The following is a 23,774-nucleotide window of genomic DNA, read 5'->3' as shown; positions in this document are numbered from 1 at the left end:
TGACCACGGAGACGTCCTCGGACAAGCGCTGGCTCTTCGGCTTTGAAACGGAGATGAGCACCGGCCCCTAGAATTGGAAATGACTAGCACGCATGTGTGGGGGAACCTTTACCTTTACCTTTATACATATACATATACTGTATTTTTTGGACCATAAGACGCACTTTTTTCCCCCAAAAGTGGGGGGGGAAACGAGGGTGCGTCTTATGGTCCGAAGGTGATCCGTATGGCCAGCCCCAACCTCTGCAAGTGGAGAACGAATTGGCATGTCCTGAGAAACGCCGATCTCACGCTCCTGCAGTCTGCCTCGCTCGGTTTCAGCTTCCCTTGCTACAAGAGAAAGCAGGCTGAAACGGAGTGAGGGAGATTGCCAGGAATGAGAATCGGCTGATCTCGCGCTGCTGCAATCTCCCTCATTTCAGCCTGCTTTCTCTTGTAGCAAGGGAAGCTGAAACCAAGCGAGGGAGTTTGCAGGAGCGCGAGATTGGCCGATTCGCATTTCTGGCAATCTCCCTCGCTCCGTTTCAGCTTGCTTTCTGCGGGTACTGCTCTAATGCAGAGAGGGAAGGACAAAGAGGGAGGGAGGGAGGGAAGGAAGGAAGGAAGGAAGGAAGGAAGGGACAATGGGAGAGGGAGGGAGAGAGAGAAAGAGAGAGAGAGAAATAGGGAGAGAGAGAGAAGGAGAAAGAAAGGGAGAGAGAGAAAGAGGAAGAGAGAGAAGGAGAAAGAGAGGGAGGGAAATAGAGGGAGAGAGAGAAAGGGAGAAATAGAGGGAAAGAAAAATAGGGAGAGAAAGAGGGAGAGAGAGAGAAGGAGAAAGAAAAGGAGGGAAATAGAGGGAGAGAGAGAAAGGGAGAGATAGAGGGAAAGAGAAAAATAGGGAGAGAAAGAGGGAGATGGAGAGAAAGGGAGAGAGAGAGGAGAGAGAAAGAAAGAGGGAGGGGGAGAGAGGGAGAGAAAGAGAAGGAGAGAGAGAAATTAAATTAGTAACATGATTGTTAAGTGAATCTGGTTTCCACACTAACTTTGCTTCTCAGAAGGTTGCAAAAGGCGATCACATGACCCTGGAACAATGTGACCATCATAAATATGAATCAATTGCCAAGCATCCGAATGTAAATCACATGACCCTGGGGATGCTGCAACGGTCATAAGTGTGAAAAATGGTCATAAGTCACTTTTTCAGTACCGTTGTAACTTTGAACAGTCACTAAGTGAATCGTTAGTCAAGGACTACCTGTACTTTATCATTTTTTTTCCTTTTTTGGGGGGGTGTCAAGTTTTTGACACCTTGCTTGGCGACTGGTGGTACTTGGACATTGCCTTGTCCTAAAAGTGGTACAATGGATGAAAAGGTTGAAAAGCCCTGTTTTAGTATACCGGTACTGTTTGGTTCAGAATTTTTTTTTCTTGTTTGCCTGCTCTAAAAACTGGGTGCGTCTTATGGTCAGGTGCGTCTTATGGTCCAAAAAATACGGTACATATACATATACATATACATATACATATACATATACATATACATATACATATACATATACATACAGGGCTTTTTTTTCTCATAGAACGGTCAGAATGGAGTTCCGGCACCTTTTTTGGATGGAACCTTGTAGAGTAGGCAAGGCGGGTTGTATGACATGTGTGAGTTCCGGCACCTTTTTCTTTTACAAAAAAAGCACTGTATACATATACATATACATATACATATACATATACATATACATGTACATGTACATGTACATGTACATGTACATATACATATCTTTGGATCTGAAGTAGACCCCTTCCACTGGAATGAGTGGGTGGGCTAGTCCCATCAGGGTGAGCTAGTTCCTCAACACTCTGTACTCATGCCAAATATTAGGTGTTCAGCCAAACAGGTGGGCAAAAGGTGTAGACATATCATCACTTTTGTGCTTCCAAAGTCTCCTGAGTCATCTGGGTCAAAGCAGGGGGTGGGGGAGGAAATAGAGACTAACTGGACATCTCAGGCCTTGTAGATATTTAAGGTATTCATTTTATCCCTTAAAATCTTGATTCCCCCCACCCCACAATTGTTCTTAGCCCTGACACTTTTGGAAGATAGTATTCAAGTCACTAATAAGCCATCCACCACTGGCCTAAAGGAGTTCTAGATGGTAGCAATCATGAAGATATTTCTCAGGTTTACAACCTTTCTGGAAGCAGGTCTCTTTCTGTGAATGATTGTAGGAAACATTTGCCTTTCCTTCACAAAGATGAGAGGCATCATCAATAGTGATGTAGGAGCTTTTAAGCTACTGATCATCTACAAGCTTTTAGCTTAGGAAATGATTTGAGCCAAGCTGTCACTGCACAGGGAAGACAACTAAAAGGTACAAATTATATACATGAAAGACGAGGTGGCATGGCTAAACTCTTACATTAAACCCCCTCTTAATCTTTTCTATTTCTTTAGCCCTAGAGAACCCAGGAACATTATTCTCTGTAACCCAATATATATAAATATCCCTCTTTTGGTTGACCAAGATAGAAATCTGCTTTTTTTTTGATGAAGACTTTTTACTGAAAAATGTATACAATGAAATCTGAAGGCGACATCAGGAGTCCAACCATAAGCATCAAGGTGCAATTATTCATATTGAGAAGAACATTGATATCTCACAAAAGAAAGTTCTTGACCCTTGTGAATTATACTGCCAAATTTAATTTGCTCCCTAAATCAGGTAGTATATTAATCCTCACCAGAAAACACATTCCAGTTGCACAAACAATATTTAAATACTATGACAGGGACATCTTTTATAAATACTTGTAACAAGTTCTGCAGAAAGTAATGCATGGGGTTATAATTAATAGAAATGCCAAGAGCCAGCTAAAGCTGAAAAACCTCAAACCTCATAAATCTGTCCCTAGCCCTCTTGTGTATGCTGATGGATGGTTACTTTATACTTAAATATTTCACAATCAATAATTTAAATACTGATCCTACCCTTTTAAATGTGTCACATTTATAAATAAATACAATATTTTGTTGAGTTTCACATAAAACATGCTTCATTCAGGAACAAAATATGTTTTTTGAAGGTGATTTTTTTTCCTGAAGAGAAGGAATCCTCTACTTATCCTTCTAGGGGAGATGGTCTCACAAATCAAAGCCACAGACTTTTAAGTCTTCCCATTATTTCTTCTCAGAGAGCTGAACTTCAAATCTAGTCCCAGCTAATGTCTTTTAAAGGTAAAGGTAAAGGTTCCCCCACACATGCGTGCTAGTTGTTTCCAACTCTAGGGGCCGGTGCTCATCTCTGTTTCAAAGCTGAAGAGCCAGCGCTTGTCTGAGGACATCTCCGTGGTCATGTGGCCGGCATGACTAGACGTCAAAGGCGCACGGAACGCTGTTACCTTCCCACCGTAGTGGTCCCTATTTTCCTACTTGCATTTTTATGTGCTTTCGAACTGCTAGGTTGGCAGAAGCTGGGACGAATAACAGGCGCTCACTCTGCTACGCGGCACTCAGGATTCGACCCGCCAATCTGCCAACCTTCTGATCGACAAGCTCAGCGTCCTAACCCACTGAGCCACCACGTCCCTTAATGTCTTTTAATGTACACCAAAAGTACGCAAAGCAAAAGACAGCTAAAGTTCATCAGAGCCAAACTGGCAGTCAAGCAGCTGAGACTGAATCCAGTATGGTATGACACTGGATTATAGGTAGTCCTTGACTTATATCTATTTGTTTAGTGAAGTTCAAAGTTACAACAGGACTGGAAAAATTGTCTTATGCACATTTTTCACACTTACACCAATCGCAACATCCCTGTGGTTATATGATCAAAATGTGGGTGCTTGGCAGCTGGCCTGTATTTATGACAGCTGCAGTTGTCCCCGAGTCATGTGATCAACTTTTGTAATCTTCTGACAAGCGATGGGGAAGCCAGATTCACTTAACAACTGTGTTACTAACTTAACAACTGCAGTGATTCACTTAACAACTGTGGCAAGAGAGGTTGTAAAATGAGGTAAAACTTGCTGAACTGTCTTGCTTAGCAACAGAAATGTTGGCTCAATTGTTGTTATAAATCGAGGACTACCCGTATTTGCATAGAATTCTGTTGGTCTCTGTGTCATGTTTCTCATAGATTCTCATAGTCGCATTCACTCTTCCCCCCCCCTCATTGTGAGAAATAAAATGCAGGAAATCTATATATGACATTTGTGTTGGAATGTAATTGTTCTAATTAAGAAAGGAAGGAATATATAAATATAGCCAAAATGGTTACAAGACAATTAAAGGTCCACCTTTTGACTAAAACATGGATTATGTTGCAGCAAAGGGAAGTGAAACAAAGATATGAAAGTAGAGGTTTAAGATTGTGAAGACAAGCAAGAGGTAAGAAAATAAATGTTCTAATAATACAATAGCACAGTGTTTCTCAACCCTAGCAAATTTAAGATGGGTGGACTTCAACTCCCAGAATTCCCTGGGGATGTTTTAGTGAAAATGTGGACCTAAAATGGCTGTTACCTACCATTCCCCAGCTATGCTGGCTGGGGAATTCTGGGAGTTGAAGTCCACCCATTTTAAACTTGCCAAGATTGAGAAAAACTACAGTAACACAAAACATTATTTTGGATTCCATGATGATCCACCAAGATACACTAACCCCCTCCCCCCCATCAAGCCACTGACACACACACCCTCCAAAATCAGATAAATTATTATTATTTCTTTAAATCTTTTTTTGTTTTTCACACTGAAAACAGAAAGGAAAAAAATACAAACAACATTATAAAGAAAGAAGCCAAAAGAAAACTTAACAGAATAACACTAATGAAATAAAAATAAAGGGCATATATTCATAGATACATATGCATACATAAATGTTCTACATAAGCATTTCAATAAAATAATTGATTATGTGCCATCATATCAATGTTGAGGATTAGCAATCATGTAGACTGACTTTTTCCAGGATGATCTATCTCTTCAGATCTGTCATCCTTTTTCCTTTTATTCTACCATTCCCGGCATTATGGTTTCTCAGTGAAGCTGTATCTTCAGGTAATATGTTCAAAGCATGATAATTTGAGTGCTTCAAGTGAGAACTCTGAATAGTTCTCTGATCCATTGGTTTGATTTCTTGCTCTCTGTGGTTTCTTTAGATTTTCCAAACACTAACATTCATAAATTGTGACTGGAAAGACCTCTGCATGCAAGACCTTTGTAGTTTCTTCTCCAATACCAGGGGTCTTCAAACTTGGTCCTTTTATAACTTGTGGACTTCAACTCCCAGAATTCCTCAGCCAACGTGCCTGGCTGAGGAATTCTGAGAGTTGAAGTCCACAAGTCATAAAAAGGCCAAGTTTGAAGACCCCTGTCCAATACCTTCAAACTCCACTAAGTACTAGCCTGCAAGGTGTTTCTTGACTGCTGATTTGTTATGTGGATGGGTGATCCCATAAGGCTGAAACTATCCACCATTTCAGTAGCTTCATTGACTGATTGTCATTAGTTTGGTCTTCTTTATATTTTATTTTCCACCCAGTTTTTTCACTGCACTCCTTGACTTTTATCATTATCAGAGCCTCCTGATTATTAGCATTTTCAGTTATCGAATTCAGTGAATGAATACAATAATATATTCAGAAGTTACTCATAACTTCATCTTGCCAGGCTAATCAGAGGCATCTGTCACAGTTCATTAGGCTAAAAAAGGAAAAAGTATGCAGCCAATTCAATAAGACAGCCACCAATCTATCTGATCCCCTCTTCCTTTTAATTTCTTCCATGGGATCCTACTTATGATGGTGATTACTTTGTGTTGATTTTTCATGTTACGTATTGTTTTATGTTACATGTTTATTTTAATATCTTTCAAACCACTTCAGTGATGCCATTCTTTGAAGAGAAAATCAGAGAATACATGTTCTTAATTACCACTATTAATAAATGGATTATATTTGTTACTTTATAGTCTGTATTGTTCGCTCTTGGCCCCTCTCTTTTGTGTTGTTCAGCTGACATAGCAAGAGACTCAGAAAGAACCAATCAAGCTGTTCCTAACAGGGTCACTGAAAGAGTGTTTTCCACATAGAAATATAATATAAAGGCTAGTACTATAATATGAATTACATTTAGGAGTCTACCTCTCCAATTTCAGAGCCACCTAAGGCTGTTACCTGCCATTCATTTCTTTCAAGAGATGAATAGTTGTTCAAAAGAAGATTGATTAAGGAAATTTATTCATGAGTGGCTAGAAAGTCTATGCTAGTGTAACTTTCATGCAAGATCCTGCAAAGAAACAAATTTCTCTGGTTGAAATATTTAGGGTGTCCTATATTGACTTGCTGTGTAATATGTTTGCTGGCATACTAGCATTTCAATTATGCTTGTGAACGAGCATTTTCTAATACATGGGGCTTTGTTTTTGTTTGGTTTATGAATGATGAAAACTTCATGTTTTTTATTTTCCCGCATACATACTTATTTTTAAACAACCTATCCAGGTGTGTTGCACGTTCAGTCTCAACATTCCTGACCAATGTTGATTTTATCTGGGAATTAGAGGTACTGGTGTCCGATGTTTAGAAAGAACTATACTGGAGAAGATTGAAATACACTTCCTGTGTAATGAGATTACAGTGGGGAAGAAATAATTATTTACCTTTTGGATTTACTCTTACAGCTGTTTAGGAACATATCTGTCTATGGGGAGAATTGTAATAGCAAATGCTTCAGCACAAACAAAATTAAGATTTGCTGTGTTATACTGTGGTAACTGCTGTTTTGATTCCACATCAGGAATATCTTTCGAGAATTTATTCTTTCAGAAGTTCATAGTCTCCTTCACTACTTTCTAGATAGCCGCTTCAATACATAGAGAAAAATTGAAAAATTAAATTGCATCATCCTCTTTAAATCATTCTTTGAGGCATCTTTTGTCATTGATGTTGAGTGGAGGGGGGGGAGGAGAAAAACTTGGATCTCTGGCTTTTTCTTATTTGTTTGTAATGTTCTCTATGGAGAAAAGTAACACAAAACATATGTAACTTTTTTGGGACAGGGCAATTTGCAGCTCCAATTGGTACTGGCCACGCATGCTGAGGTTAGCATTGTCACAGAAATAACCAACCAAAGAAAGAAGGAAAGGTAGTAATTCTTACTTAGGAGTAAACCGAGTGTGAATGAATCCTTAAAAATATGACTTTTGTTCCTAGAAAGTGAGAAGGAAGATTACCCTGATGTTATCACACAGCCTCATCTGATGTGCCTAACAGCACAGAATCTGAGTTATGATTACATAAATCTCCATTTCAAATTTATTACCATAATTTATCAGCTCATGTTGCTGAATGGCCAAGTAGTTAATTTTAAAATGAAGTAGTGCTATTTTCATTAATAGCCCTGTGCTAACTACCTATCAAAACACTCAGAGGCAATTAATACCATGTTGCCAAAGTATTGAACTAATAAATATCTTCCAGGCTGCCTTGTCTTTGGCAGATAAAAGGCATTAGACTAACCTACTCCCTTAATATTGCTTTTCCATTCCCTTTTGCCTCATATCACCAGAAACATTTAAATTTTAAGAAAGATATTAAATAGCCCAATAAGCTCATAACATGAATTTAAAATGCTGATTTTTTAATGACATCCAAGGGATCCCTTCAGAATATCACTACAATTTAAATAAGCTGGAAATAGAAACACATACACACAAATATTAAGTTACTCAAAGATTCTCCCACTGAATTGCATAGTAGCCAATTTAAATGCACCATTTGAAAATAAAATCAAATCTGGAAGGCATAGGTTAAAGTGAAAAATTGCCTTTACCCCAAGATACTATCTTCATATTCTCCATCCAAGCTCAACTTCTTTGACTATGAATTTACTCAGAATCATGAAGTCAGCCAGCAAGAAAGCAAGGCTAGCATCTGCCACAATAAAATCATATCCTGAAAACAAAATTGGGGAACCTGTAAAGAAATTGCAACAGGAGTTTTGAACTGGGCCCAAGAAATAAATCTCAGAATTTCTTGATGTCGCCATGCAGAGGAAACACAGTTGTTGTTGCAACCAACATTGGAATCTTATGAAGTTATTCCAGAGGAAGACCGAAAAGGTAATTGATACCAGGAGAGTCCAAATGGGGTCACACAACCTTCAGTATGCACTGAAAATCTTGGCCAGTTGTTCCCACACTTGGAGTAGGATATTTCTCCCCTGACATTCATTTTGATCTGAATGGCAGAAGATCACAAACGTGGAAAGAGAAGCTGTCCATGAGGATGAGAATGGCCTGAAGTTAAATTATTGTTGAAAAACAGGTGTTCATGATTCACAGACAAATTTACTTGACAATCTTGGGATGGGGTCACCTTAGCTTTGGTAAGTTATTTTAGATGACAGAAGTTGTGCTTCAGCTCTGGTAAGAAGATTCCAAGGAGACTTCCCAGATAGAGTCTGGAAGAAAACTCCTTAGCCTTCACAATTAAAATTATTTGTAAAGACCCCAGAAAAGAAACTCATTGTAGAAAGAACATAAGAAGATTAAAAATGGGCAGGATCCTTCTTGGGTGAGTTGCTAATAACCATGTTGTTTTGTGCAGCTGCCAGGAGTGAAGTGGCACCATGACATGGAATAGTAAAGCTTTACACTTCCAATTCAAGTACTGAAATTAGGTGCATTGCTTCCTCTGGAGGTGGAGACACTCAAAGGTGACAACAGCAGACTTAACCTCATGGACCCACTTCACAGGGACTTTTCATCAAGAGTTGGCCAAAGAGGTGCTTCACCAGCACACATCTTTGAAACTTACAAAACCTGTCAGAGACCTAGCATATTTTGCCTTTTCTAATGATCAGGCAATACAGTAAAAACGGCAGTCTTGTACATCCACTTACCTGACAGACAGTTCTACTCAACCTAGGGTCCTTAAGGGCCAGAATGCTGATTAGTTAATTCTGAGAGATGAAATCCTTCAGAATCTTAAAGTTGCTGAGGTTGAGAAACACTGCTTTGGGGAATCACCATGTAGTTCGAAATCTTTAGTTATTTACAGGACATTTCTACCAAAAAAATCAGGAGTCTAGTAGTACTTTTTCAAACCAACACAATGTTACTTAAAAGCTTCATGGGCAGCAGCTAATACAAATTTGTCAGAAAAGGGACTACCAGACTCCTGATTATTTGCTGCCTGAGACTAACTCAGCTCTCCCCTGACAATGTTTGTATATTTACAGTGAAGTGCCTGTAGTGTGTTCTTTGTTATGGAGAGTGAGCAAGTCAACTGAAAACCTGAACCACACAGATTGGTGTGAGAACAACAGACAAAAGAAATAGAAGCATGGAGTCCCTCTACTGATTCTCTCTACATTGTGTCATCCCTATAAGTCAGTATGTTTGTAGCACCAAAAGGAAGGTTGTGTAAAACTGAAAGATGCCCTCTTTTTCCAGTGACTTAGTATACCAAATGTTGAACTTCAAATGCTACCATTTGGCTACTACTGCGTTCCCAAATGAGCATCTTTGAAGGGATGGGTCCAGCTGTTTGTTGAACTGAAAACACAACATGGCTGCTCTACCTCTCTTTTGTTGTTTTACCTGGTTTAGATTGCCTGTTCCTGGAGACTGAGTATTTTGTTAGAGGAGAAGAAAGGGATTTTCTCTTACTTGATTTCTCAGAAAAGAGAGTTGATATTTTGTCTACTTAGTAAGTAATCCCCAGAGAGCCTTTGTCATTTGTCACACTCCAGCCCTCCATTTGATAGAGGCTTCTCTGGAAGAGACTGTGCAATGCTTTTCTGCATGGAATATCAAAGAAGATGCAATGCAGTCATATTCTAGGCTTTCCCCTCCCATCCTCTACTAATTCATTTCTTTTCTTCTACAGAATAATCTTTCAGTGAGAAAAGATGGAGTAGATACCTAGTGATGTTTGATTGAGGGCTTATCCATGCCGCCTACTTGTCTGGTGGACCCAGCATCTCTTTTTGGAAAGCAGAAATGGACATCAGCCTTTACCCCTTCTTGGCCACGAAAATTTGACCTCTGGTGCATTTTCCTGATGTGGTCTGAAAAAAAGCCTGTTTCTCTCTCTTCTGTTGCCTCAAATGCTCTTGCCATGCAGACTGAAATGGTTTCATTATGGCAGTTTTAGTCCAGCAGTTCATCGTATACTTTGCAGAGGAAGAAGCAAATCTCAGATGAAATAATCATTATTAATAAAGGAGAATATTTGTAGGTCAGGGTTGACATGAGGGGTCCTTGGTGCTCTCTGAGCTTGCTTGTTTTCTTGATGATGTTACCTAGTTTGGGTAATGAAATGTCTGCAAGAAAACAAGCAAGCTCAGAAATAACCATTCACTTCTCAAAGTCTTAGTTATATACCATCAGCACTAAAGTGGTAAAGGAGCTAGCCTAGCCTTCAGGAGGTTGTTGGTGTGAAACACAGCGGAATAATAATAAAAAAGGTTTTCTTTCTCTCACCCACCCAATTACCTTTTTTCTCTGTACAAGCCAGTTTGGAGGGAGTGGTGAAGGCATCAGCTTAGAAACTGTGAGACTGTGAGATCTAATCCTGACTTGGGCATGAAACCAGCTGTGTGACCTTGAGCCAGTCATTTTCTCTCAGCCTTAGGAAGGAGGCAATAACAAACCACTTCTGAAAAATCTTGTCCAGAAAACGAACTAACCAGATAAAAGCCACCCACTCTTCAGCTAGATAGGTAAAGATAGCTAGGTGGCTAAAGGAAGTAAATTAGTAATAGAAAATGTCAGTTTTCGCCATTTCCAAACTGGCAACCTTTTAGATAGAAAGGCACATTTGAGTACCAATGTTAAAGACGAGATCTAGAAGTGATTATACCACCAATTGGCTCATAAGAAATACATTTTACAAGTGGTTGTTCTGATATGTGCTGATATATGCCTTAATTTTGTATAAATAAGTATACTTTATGGATAATTGTGTTGTGTGTATGCGAATGTGTGTATGTGCATACATACACACTTACATTGAACAAATGTACAAGCCAATAATGGAGAATATTTGTAACTCAGACTTGAAATGAGTGTCCTTGGTGCTCTCTGAGCTTGGTTCCTTTTTATGCAGATGATTCATTACCTAAACTAGTAACATCATCAGTGCTAGCACTCATGCCTTTTAGTTGGGTAATAAAACATTTGTAAGAAAACAACCAAGTTCAGAGAGCACCAAGGTTCTCAGAAAAATAAAATACCCACCTGTGGTCATTTTGATTAGCGAACAGGACAAATGCTACTGTCGTAAGAAGTATGCATAGTAAAATCACAGTATATAACTGTAAGAAGTTATCCTGGGGCCAGAAATGTCCTGATTTTAATGTAAGCAGAGATGCCCTTTCTCTCCTTTTCCAATAACTGGTTGTTGCTCTGACATTTACGTGAACCTTGCTTTACATCTACTGGAAAAGAAAAGAAAAGAAAAGAAAAGAAAAGAAAAGAAAAGAAAAGAAAAGAAAAGAAAAGAAAAGAAAAGAAAAGAAAAGAAAAGAAAGGGGAAATATTGCTAGTATTTAAGGTCTGGTGGGAAATTTCTTTTTGGGAAATAAAAAAAAATAAGCAAAGAATTGACTCTTAATCTTGTTCTGAGGCACAGCAGGATGGAAAGTGTGTCCTTGGATCTATATCTTCTGGTTTTATCATGTGTAGTTATTTTATATGAATATAAATAATTTATTATATACTTATTGGGAAATCTAATCTAATCTAATCTAATCTAATCTAATCTCTCCACTAAAGGAAAGAGTTGATAGTTCCTATTTGTAAACACTGTAGTTTTCTCTTCAATGATATCCCAATCCAAATATCTGGCTCATTATGCATTAAATTCTATAGCTATGTTGTGTAAATTCAAAAAGAAGGAAATCCAAATGGACAGCCAAACTGAAAAACGAGGTACTGCATTTCTGTTTTCAGATACAGAGTGTGGAATGAAATAATCTAACAGGATAGAAGGGACAACACAGAGTTGCTTTCAATTCTTTGCCGGCCTCATTCATCACAGAGCAAAATGCTGAGTAAGTTCCTAATTTTAATCTTATTGTGCTGGGCCAGTACAATTGATTCCAATATCTGTATTCATGGTTATCTTTACAGTGTAGCAAAATGTGGAGATGATTTGTTCCTGACTGTAAATAGAAGTAAAATGAAACTGCAAGGGTGCAAAAGGGAGGGAAGAGATACCATTTAAGGCATTCTTTCAACAGTAGATGTAAATTTATAAAAGCATGCCCATTGCCTTAGGACAGAAATGTTGACATTTCAATGGCTTTCATCTGGACTTAGTAGTTGAAAGGGAATTTCTTTTTTGGGAAGAACATTTTTCTAAAATGAAAGGGAGACTATTCTAATCAAATGATGCTAAAAGAATAGTTCAAGGATTATGATGACCAGGTTAAGGACAGTCATAGGATCACTATGATGCCTGGAAATGATGTTGGAAATAATCTAGCTAAGTATCCTGCCCAAGGTAGAGATCGACTAATATCACTAATGCAGTATTGCTGACAGAGATACCTCCTAACTCTATTCTATCACTAGTGTGTGGCTATATAATTTCCTGCAGTGTGCAGCAGAGGAATTCTGGGAATTGAAGTCCACTTTTACAGGAGCACACTTAGTTTCAGAAACAGAATAATAGAGTTGGAAGGGTCCTTGGAGGTCTTTTAGTTCAACCCCCTGCTCAAGCAGGAGTCCTTCTACCATTTCAGACAAATGGTTCTCCAATCTCTTCTTAAAAGCCTCCAGTGGCGGAGCACCCACAACTTCTGAAGTTTACTTTTGTTTCAGGCTCTATGATTCTGATACTTGACAGAATTAAATAGTTCTCGTCCCTCCAAATAGGACATAAGAGAATCTTTTCCCAGTGATGCCTTCCCAAGCTAGAATGACCTTCTGAGGTCAGAAATCTTAATTCTGGGAAGCTGCCTTGGAGAAACATAATTTCAGGAGAAGGCCCAACAGGATGATTTATATTTCAAGACTGCTTCCGTTTAGTTTGCATGAATTATAGCAACTGGTTCCTGATTCAGGACAAAAAGAAGTCGTAAATGGTAAACTTCCATGAGAGAAGCCCTTCTATGTGTAGCAAAGAGAAATGCAAGTCATCATTTGTAAATGCCTACACAAACACCAGGCCATTAAAAGTGTTATTAACAAGATACCAAAGCTGTATGGAATTAAGAGAAGGGAGATTGATTGCAAATAAAGTAACTGCCCTTATTCCAGATGGAAATGCACTAGGTAAGATGACTACTGAAGAAAAAAAAATCAAGGGGAGCATTTCCTTCAGTGGAAGAAAGTCTATTCCTATTGGCTGCCAAAGAACCTGCCAAGACAGCAGAGAAATTCAATGCTTTTCATTATTCAGAAAATGACAGCAGGGTTATAGGTCAGAAATGGAAATAAAGGTTTTTTAAATCCAGAAAATCATATCTTCACAAAGGACTAACAAGAACGTATCATTTTACAAAGGAGAACAACTGCTTACCATGTGAGTGCTAAAATGTTGCCTGAAAAGAGCTAAGTCCCTATCATGGAATATTATCCATGGTCTTGTAATCTGCAGTTTTGTGCATCTGTGCTTGGTAAATAGAAACACATCAGCCATGATGTAAGTTTTTGTGAATCAGTAGGTTTTGATGTGTGTTTCTATTTGAGTTCTGTTCAATTCTATTTGCATCTACACCCACTCCCACATTTCCCAGTGATCCCAGTAACACCCTCACTTTATATTTGGTTCTACACATTACTTCCTTTGCATACAAATACACAATAAAATACAATGGAAGAGAATATCTAAGGTGGCCAGGGCATCAGATCCTTATTTCTGTTTTTTTCCCTACTGCTTTTGGTGAATTTGGATTATTTTTCAGTCATTTCTTTTACAGCTCAGGCGCCTAATCCCCTAGTGCTCTTGCCCACTATTTCTGCTGTCCACTATGATTGCATAGTAGAATATAACTCTTGCAAATAACAAAATCTACCTGTACTCAGCTAACTTTTCAGAATCCAAGAATCTGCCCCAGTACTGTAGATTGTATCTTGAGATAACAGTGCATCCAATTCTCTGAACTTGAATTAATTGTACCTAAAAACACTTGGGAGGTGAATGTGTGTTTTGGGGTTGGAGGCATTCCTAGTTGCATTCTGTTTAGCTAGTGAAGAGTTCTTAATGTGGCCGGCTAGATATTGTAGGAGAAGAGCCATGTTAGTCTATGGGGGCAAAAATCAAGAATTTGGTTGCACTTTTTGTGACTGACACATTTAATTAAAAGTTAACTTCATTAGATATACTGAATGATTAGACTGATGTAGAATTTCCCATCAGGCTCTACCCTCTCTGTATCACAAAAGGTGCTACCACATTCCTGATATTTTTGCTGTAAGGTAAAGTCCCAGAACCAGATAAAATGATTATGATATATCTGTGAAGTGACAACAATGATCTAACAATACTCTAATTGTTTTGTCTCATCACAGTAGTTTTTGGGTACAGTATTAAAATCTCAGCTGGTCATAATTCTGCATATATATAGGATTTGTATGCCGCCCTATCTCCCAAAGGACTCAGGGCGGCTAACAACGATAAAAACACAAAATACAAACATTAAAAGGTATTAAATCAAATTATCCCATAAATAGTCCAATTAAAAACACAATAAAACAAAATTAAGAAAACCTCCCTTCCATCAGTCCAGGTCGGCCTGTTGAAAAAGCCATGTTTTAAGGTCACAACGAAAGGAACGGAGATCCGGGGCCATCCGGAGCTCCAAGGGGAGTTGATTCCAAAGGGCAGGTGCCCCCACAGAGAAGGCCCTCCCCCTGGGGATTGCCAATTGACATTGTCTGGCCCACGGCACCCTGAGGAGGCCCTCACAGGGCGATGGGCAGTCGTTCCTGGCAGCAGACAGATTTTATATATATATATATATATATATATATATATATATATATATATATATATATATATATATATATATATATGTGTGTGTGTGTGTGTGTGTGTGTGTGTGTGTGTGTGTGTGTGTGTGTAAATTTTTTGGCTTGCTAACAAAAATTTACACAAATATGAGCTGCCACTACTGTGGCTACTGCCTGTAGATGGCCTTGGGCTAGGCTGAAACAGGAAATAAGATTTGTCTTGTGTCTGGGACCAAGCAAGTGTATTCTGAATGCTTAACAAACATTATATATATATATATACATATACATATATATATATATATATATATATATATATATATATATATATATACACACACACACACACAGATACTTGCATGCATGTCATAAACTAAAGAACAACAAAGCCTGTTAGCATTAGCAATTTTTTATTTTCCTTTTTTGTTGCATAGGAAATGCAGTACTTGCTTCCAGTAATTGTATTGTAATGTGAGAGGGTGGTAGCACTAATGGTTGAATACAAGAGTTAAACTAATCCACACCAGCTCAAAAAAAAATCTGCAGATTTAGTTGAAAAGAATGGATGCCCACAGTGATTCTCAACCAATTTCAAATTTTCACAGAACACAGTAATCCTAAAATGGTAACTATGAGGATCAATACAAGGATACTAGAGGCACAAGGGACCCGATTCAGAAAAAAGTGGAAACAGGGATATTAAAACAAGGATTAAGTGAATTTGCAGCAAATCTTCACATGAGAATGCAGACAGAAAAAAACAAATCAAATGTTTGATTGTTAGATGTGAGTAAGTGGACTGGTGAGTGGCTAACTGTATAAAGAAGCCAAGGGCAGGTATTATATCATAGATATTATTTGCAGAATATTCCCACTACCATACTTTGCAAGCCTGGTAAAAAAAACAACTGCTAAACCTCTTGGCTGCCTTTTTAAGCAGAATGTGAAGTATTACCGTAGTTAGATTCTTAGATTCACTTCTCTGTTCCATATCTGATCTCTCCAAGATCACATGATCATAGGATCTTTCCTCAACTTGAATGGTCGTCCCCACCCTATTGCCAGCTCTCCTGTCTATGCTACTCCCATTCCTTAGATCTGGACTGTTCCTAGTTTCTTCCTTTCTTTTGGAAAGGAAAAAAAAGATTGATCTAAAGCATGGGTGAACTTTAGGAGGGGTGTGTATGTCAGAGAATACTTTCGGCGTCTTAAAAAGATACCCTGTACACTCTGGCATGATGTGTCATGAAAAGGTCTTGTGAATTCACAAAAGAGCTGCAACACTGGCAAAGCCAGATATGAAGCTCTCATGAACCAACGAAAGGTGAACAACTGAGACTGGACCTATCACCCTTTTTAGAGTTGAATCCTAGAAAAACTGGATAGATCTGTCCCTTATTTCCTCAAAGTGTTATGGGTTCTGATTGAGCCAAAGAGGTTTCCTTGTAAATTAATGTCACAACAGGAACAAGAGCTTGCCTTGCAGCATGCTTGCTTCCCATTAATGTTGATTCTCCCCCGCCAATAGGATTAAATAGTATTTTTAAAAAAACAAATAAAATCAGGAAGTTTAGGGCGGGTGCAAAGACAGATGTTGCTTAGCATGGATCACATGAAGCACTTGACATTGCATTAGGCAACGTTATGCAAAAAAAGAACAAAATCTCACTTATTTTTCTATAGCCAATGGAATACTATTTTGCTCTGCGGAACAGTTCTCCAATCCAGCCTAGAGTGCATAAAAACGCTCTCTTTAAATCATTATAATCTCACATTCTCCCTTCTTCACGTCCTACTTTAATATTTTCAAGATATGCGATCAACACTTGCTCTGCCTTTCTGACAGCCTTTAAATAAAAGCAGTATGCTGAATGAAAATATTGGAAAGAAAAAGAAAGCTATACCACTTGGATTGGAGGGTGTGTGGCGGGGGGGGGGGAAACCCAGCCTGAATGCCAAAATCCTATGTTAATTCCTGGTGACCACTCATGAATCGGGCCCAAAGTTTATACAGAATTTTGACAAAAAGAAAACAACAACAACAACAGCAGTGCATGGAAATTAAATAGCCGTATGAGGTTTGGTTTTAAAGTTCTTATACATTTCTGTCAAATGAGGAGGTCTGGTGTGAAACAGGGTCAAGCATGGGTACCTGGTTTAAACACTGTCCATTCGGAAAACATTTTCAATGTCAGTTCCAAGTTTGAGAATTGTCGCTTCCACTGAAGTCTTATGTCTGTTTTTTTTCCTTCTTCTTCTGAGATAAGCTTTTAGAGTTCTTAGGCTGCTTAAGCAAAGAAAATACACCACCAGGCATGGATTTCTGGATTTCAAACCCCATACCTGCCCTCGAGAGTGAAGAATGCCCCCCCCACAAAATAATACTGAAGTGATTTTTAAGTTAAACATGTATTTCCAAAATACTGAAAACACCCCAAACCAAGAAAAAACAGAATTGTGTTCTCGATGAAATATCTTTAAACCTATCTGACAAGGACCAAATCAGAGAGAGAGAGAGAGAAAAAAAGACTAACATAACTTTTGAGTAATATTCATACAGCTCACTAAGCATTATGGAATAGCATGCATTAATATTGTTTGGTTATTTTACATCACCTATATCAGAAGGCTCTGACAGACAGCGAAGGCTACTGGTGTAGAAAAATCTTAACTTCAGAAGAGCAATATAATACAGATTTCACAGGCACTACATTTTTAATATATCAGGTATTATGCTGGTTTTCTTATATTTCTTTCTGTCCTAAAGCTGGCATTTATAACAATGACCAAAAAAAGGCAAGGATTGAAGTAAACGGAAAGTAGATACCAAAGTTGATATATTTCTTTTTTTTTTCAGATTTATATTAGTGCATAGTTCTCATGCAGATAAACACTGCTATGCATTTACATTATTAGAAAGCAGAGTGAATTGAGCCCAAGTTGTCACATTTTTGTAAATCATTTTGCCAGCCTGTAATAGCACCATGTAATGGATTTGCATTAAACATTAAATTGATTTCAGAATTGGTGACACAGTATTCACTACAGTTAAGTGCTATGGAATAGCTTCAATGTTACCTGCTATATATCAAAGCAATTTTCATCCCACTCGTTTTTTTTATTATTATTATTGGAAAAAATAAAAGGGAAATGGTACTCAATACTAATTAGACTATTGCACAGCCTTGGACTTGATGATGGCATAGCCGGGTTTTACTGTCCAACAGTAATACATGCGTTGACTTCAAGACAAAATTGGCTTCATAAGCTTGAATTTAATGGAAACCTTGCCTGGCAGGCAGAGTTTATTTCATGAGTTTCTCCCCAATAGATTGCATGAAAGATGGGTTTCTTTTAGGTGCCATTGAAGCTCTCCTTACATTTTCATCCCCATTGTGGTTTGCAATGTTTGTTCTATAGAGGCCTTCTACCAAAGTAAAACCATAAAAAGATATTTCCAGAGACACAATGCAAAGAATAATATTGACGTTCGTTGTTGTTTTTTTAAAATCACAAGGAAAAAAAAGTTCAGTTTTATGCCATGTATTTGGATGTGGTTTTTTTTTTTGCCTTTTCTCTTGTGTGTGTGTACGTGTGTGTGTGTGCACAGTAAATTTAATACTGTTACTATAAAGCCGAAAACTATATAGAGCAAAGAGAAGACATTGAAAGAAAAGTAGGTAGAGGGATTTTTGCATATTCCTCTGGGCTGACTGAATTCTGCAGAGATGAAAAAACAAACACCAGTTCTATTCTTTTACTTGTCAACTTGAAAGAGAAGACTGGAGACCCCCTTACAGAAAAGGTATGCCCAGGGCTGGTGCCCTTCTCAAATCAATATTTTTCCAGCCACGTTTGTCTCTACAGCTTATCCTCATGAGCAAACATGGTCACTGACTATGCTATCCTGGGATGATGGGAGCCCCAGTCCTACACCCTTGGCGAACATCAGGTTGGGGAAGATTGCATTAGCCTCTGGTTCAAAAAAAAAAAAATATAAAACACAACGAATAAATAATGCAACATCTCGGGGGTGTGCAGGATGACAATCCGCTAAGCTCTATTTTGGAAAGAGATCAAGAGAATAAAATTTCTGTTAGTCAAGTTAATTCAAGGAAAGAACTGCTGTTTCTATTTGGGATAAGGAGGAAAAAGGGTTGGGTGTTGGGTATATGGTCATTTTGAAAGAATGACTTGGGCAGAAAAGCTGTTTGTGCAAAGAATAAAAAAAGCAGTTTCGAATTGGGCAATGGATATGTTAATCTGATTCTGCAGCATGTGTTCCAAGATTATTTTTCTATTAAGGACTACACCCCCCATGCAGCTGTCTCCCTTCAGAGCTACATTCTCCACTCTGCTTTGAGGAATAAAACTGGGTTCTCCACACCTGAATAGATTCAAACTGCTGTTATTGCATGACAATAAGATGAAACAAACGTTAATTTAGTGCCTTTAATACTTTACAGCTTCTGTTGGTAAACACCCTTGATCACATACCTAATGTTTAAAGCCTTTAAAAACAATTTGTTTTGCGTGATTCCAATCAGAATTCCCTAACTTTACCACCTTCAAACTTAACATGATAAAACACCTTCAAAAATACAGCATATCTGTAATGTCCATTTACAATGGGTTTTTTTTCAGTAGCCTATACTTTTCAAGCATAGGAATATGCTATACTATTGAGAGAAGGGGGAAAAAAACTGTATTTAAATACATACAAAAAAGGAAACAGGAAAGTTTTTAACTTAAATCCAGTTCCCAAAGGGGGAGGGGAAAAAAAAAAGCAATTCTATGAACGCTGCCTTTATAACGAACAATCAGAATTTCACTAAGCTAATTTGACAGAAATTTTCCTTATTTAAACAACATTACAAAAGTCCTGCATTATAAAATAGGGTAGAATAAATCAGTGTAATCAATAAAACTATACAACATACACATTACATAGCTTCTGAGTGGGCAGCTTTGATTCTCTCTTTCTGGCCATGACTATCACATGCTTACTAAAAAACAACTAACTGCCCAAACTATTGCTTACTTTGCTTTGTTTCTTTTTTTAAAAAAAGGGTGCAATTTTGTTGTATATACAACCAATTTACTGGTAATACCTTGGCTTAGAGCAAGGTTCTGACAAAATGTTTGTCTAGGCTTTTTTCCCCCCCTTCACTGTGAAGCACTGAAAGCTGCTAATTTTTTTTATTTTTTTATTTTTAGTGCACATATGTCTTAATAAGGTAATGCCCTGCTAAGTGCTATAGGGAAGGCAAAGGATGCTGGCTAGTGGATGTGATACCGTAACACTAACAATCACACAATACAACAGAGCAAATGACTACTCAACCACTTATTTGACATATATGAAAATCCAAAACATTTTTTTTCCTTAAATAGAGAATAACCAGTAAACAATTTTCCAGAACTTGGAAGTTTAAAAACGTGCATATAAAAATGGGCATTTCATACTTTTTTTTATTGAATGTGGTTTGATTGCAATCTGCTAATAAAAATGGGTGTGGGATTTGAAGAAAACGGGAGGTTTTTTTTATTTTATTTTTTAAGGCTTGCTTGTGAAAGGAAGAATTGAAAAACGAAAAAACTGCTTGAAGCAGGGTTCAGCTTAGTGCTTCACAGTTTGACTGCTTCTCTAAGAGGAGCCCTTCCTGCGTGTGCATTCAAAAATCACACACACAAAAAAAGTACAAAGACAAACACCTAAAACACGCTGCTTCAAGTGCAGCACTGACTTTGGTCAAATTAAAAAAAAAAAAGACTTAAAAGAAAAATTAAGAATTGCTAAGCTTTTCTTCTACATGATATAAGCAGGTATTGCATATTTTCATATATCTGGGGGAAAAAAAATAAAAAATAAAAACGAACAAAAGGAAGACTCCAAAGGAAATGGTAAAATGCAGCCACATCAAAAATACTGATATACTCTAGCATCTACAGATATCAGAATAGCACTGCCACTGACCATACAGGACAAGAAACACTACCCCTATCTGTGAAACAACTAACCTTCTATTGTATTCTAAGATGCTGAAACTGACAATGTCGGACATAAAAGTCACATTTACAAAAAAAGTGTCTCCAAATGCTTGACTAGGGGGAAAAAAAAATAACCCTTTCAATAGAGGAACATGTGCAACAATTCCACAAATAATCGCTATCCAGGGCAAGGCACATTGATATGGAATTATTATTATCATCATCATCATTATTATTATTATTATTTTGTTTCGTGCAAATCAAGAAAACAAAACAAAACAAAACAACAAAGTTTTAGGGAAAAGATGAGGAGCAAAGTGTCTTCCCAAGAAATTCCGTTTACTTGATTGTATAGGACAGTAGTAGAAACCCTTCTGAAGGGCCGAACAAACATAGTTTAAAGGCAAGTGCCTGGATTAGGGATTACAATATTGTGTCTTAATGCACTCTACTTTACCCTACATTAACTATATAAAAATTAGTTACTAACACTAGAACATGCAGAGACTTTCTCTGATTAGCTAGATTTGCCAACCAGAACGTATATATATGTATAATATAGGAAACCTTCTTAAAGTTGCATGGAAAGCAAAGGGGTGCTCCGCTGTCTGATAGGGAAAAAAAATCACTTGCATTTTTTTTGCTGTTTTTTTTCCTTTTTTTTTTTTACATAAGATACAGGACATTTGGGGTCCAAACTTTTTTTTTTTAAGCAAGTGCCCTCACTTTGAACTGGCATAAAATATAAATCGACATTTTGCTTCTCTACAGATGCCTTTGCAGTCCAGAAAGAAAAGAAAAGAAAAAGCCAGTTCAGGGACACAGAGGCATTTTACTTTCTGGACAGCTATCTCTTATTATATTAAAGGACCACAATCCAATGCAGGCTACAAAATGCTTAAAGCTACTTTTTAAGCACGCCTTCCTCTGCATTAAACTGTGGCCAAGGTATTTTAAGAAGTGATATACCCTATATTGCCGGAAACATGTATGATTTGTCAGAATTGTCATACTCTATTACAATTGATTTTTAGCTTATATAATGAACAGATATTATGATTTAATTTTAATTATGTGCTTTGATAACAGAAAATAATTAGCATTTAATGAAGATAACATATTGTGGTAAAAGCACCATTAAATTTTGTGTGTGAACTTTTTAAATTTCCTTCAGTTTAAAGGGATACAAGTTTAACAATAAAAAACATAAAAAGCAAAAATAGCTCCCCCCCTTTTTTTCTTGCAAGGCTGTTTTTTACCCCAATAATTTAGAGTCCTGGGGTGGAAGGACTTGGAAAACAAAAATAGAATTTTCAACAATCTCTATCTTACAAAGATATTTAGCTATCCAATGAAATTGCACTTTTCTCAATTCAAAATTCGATTGTTTTGATTGATTCCTGTCAGTTTCTATCAAAACAGACCAACTTCCCCATTTCCATATGAATTTTATGTCATTGTTGAAAATTGTCAAAAATGTTTCATGTTAAGTGCAGCATTTAATTTTTTTTCTTTTTTGTTTGACCTGTAGTAGGTTGATGGTTTATATTTCTTTGCCACTTGTGTGGAAACCAACCTGTCAATTACCATCTTATGATTCGTGTCATATATTGAATTGCTGATTGCAAAATTAAAAAAAAATCCTGATATGTTACAGAAAAAACATGCCCCACGACTGTCTTGTAAGCGCCATACTGAAGAACTCAGCTACTATAAAGTTATTTATGTGTAGCTCTTCGGATCTCTCAGTAAGTCTCACACTTGTATGGGAAATTAATCAGTAAAAAATACTATAAAACAGTTAGGTGCTGTATGGAAAGGGTTACAATAGCAAGTCAGTAAGTAGCCAGCAGGCTCGCTCTGCTACCCAGTGTCCCTAATTCTTACACTATCACTTGAAACACTTCAAAAATATGAAGCTCAAACATTTCCAGCACCATATGAGAAATTACATCGGTCACTAAGGTGTTCTTTAAAAAAAAACAACCTCAAACCAAACCAAAATCCCAACCCTCAAACTCCCTCCCCCCCAATATTACGGCCTTTGATGCTCAATCATAACGTTTGCCGTCTCTGAGTAAGAGCAGTTGCTTGATGTCAATCTCTGTCTGCTCTCCTTCCATGGACGTGAAGTAACAACACTGTTTTGTGGCTGCTTCCAGGTTACAGAGTTGGGACGGGGGTCAGGTGGTCTGTCTGCTGGATGGTGGGAAGCTGTGAGTCTTATCCCAGGTACCAGGACTGCAAAGAAGACAAAGGGAGACAAAATTATTGGTCCGCGAGAGAACTGTAACATAAATTCATTGACATGGGTGGAGACTGCAAAAAGAAAACTGTGACGCTAATCAAGTCAGATTGAAGCGTGCGTCCCCATTCACTTATTTATCTGTGTAATTTGCTGAAAAATTAGGAAATGAACAATGCTGATTGGACATACCAATATGAATTTATGTAATATGACAGCACATGGGATACTAAGTAACTGCACGCCCACAACTCATTAAAAAATACTAAAAGAAGAGATACAGGGTGTTAAGGGGAGAGCAGCACAAGAACTTGTGACTCTCTGTTACACCTAGTTTTTGCAGTGGTTTCCACTGTTAGAAATTTGTCAAATTCTTAATTAATATCATCACAAAGTTGGTAACTGTGGCTTGACATAATTGACTAATAATTCTTCCTAAATATACTTACTTGACATTTTTTCATCAGAGTCTAAACACAGTTATATGCTCTTGCAAGTGTTATCAAAGTTCACATTTATTTAGGATACATTTTGACCAAAATATTGTTTAAATATGGCATTGCATTTATTTTCCTATAATTATAATGAAC

General features: G+C 37.6%; 1 protein-coding gene across 3 annotated transcripts in view; it reads right to left on the bottom strand.

The window, feature by feature from the left end:
* Nucleotides 1-15,342: 15,342 nt before the first annotated feature.
* NFIA (nuclear factor I A) overlaps nt 15,343-23,774 on the bottom strand; it is a 328,904-nt gene continuing 320,472 nt past the window's right edge. For all 3 annotated transcript variants that reach the window (XM_083360531.1, XM_083360530.1, XM_083360532.1), the window contains one exon: nt 15,343-23,180. In XM_083360531.1, coding sequence (XP_083216657.1) covers nt 23,163-23,180 — 18 coding nt within the window. In that variant the 3' untranslated portion in view covers nt 15,343-23,162. The remainder of the gene's footprint in view (nt 23,181-23,774) is intronic.

This window comes from Vipera ursinii (assembly GCF_947247035.1).
Source record: "Vipera ursinii genome assembly, chromosome: 3".
NCBI lineage: Eukaryota > Metazoa > Chordata > Lepidosauria > Squamata > Viperidae > Vipera > Vipera ursinii.
The sequence above is the reverse complement of the archived record's forward strand: the minus strand, read 5'-3'. Positions and strand labels throughout refer to the sequence as shown.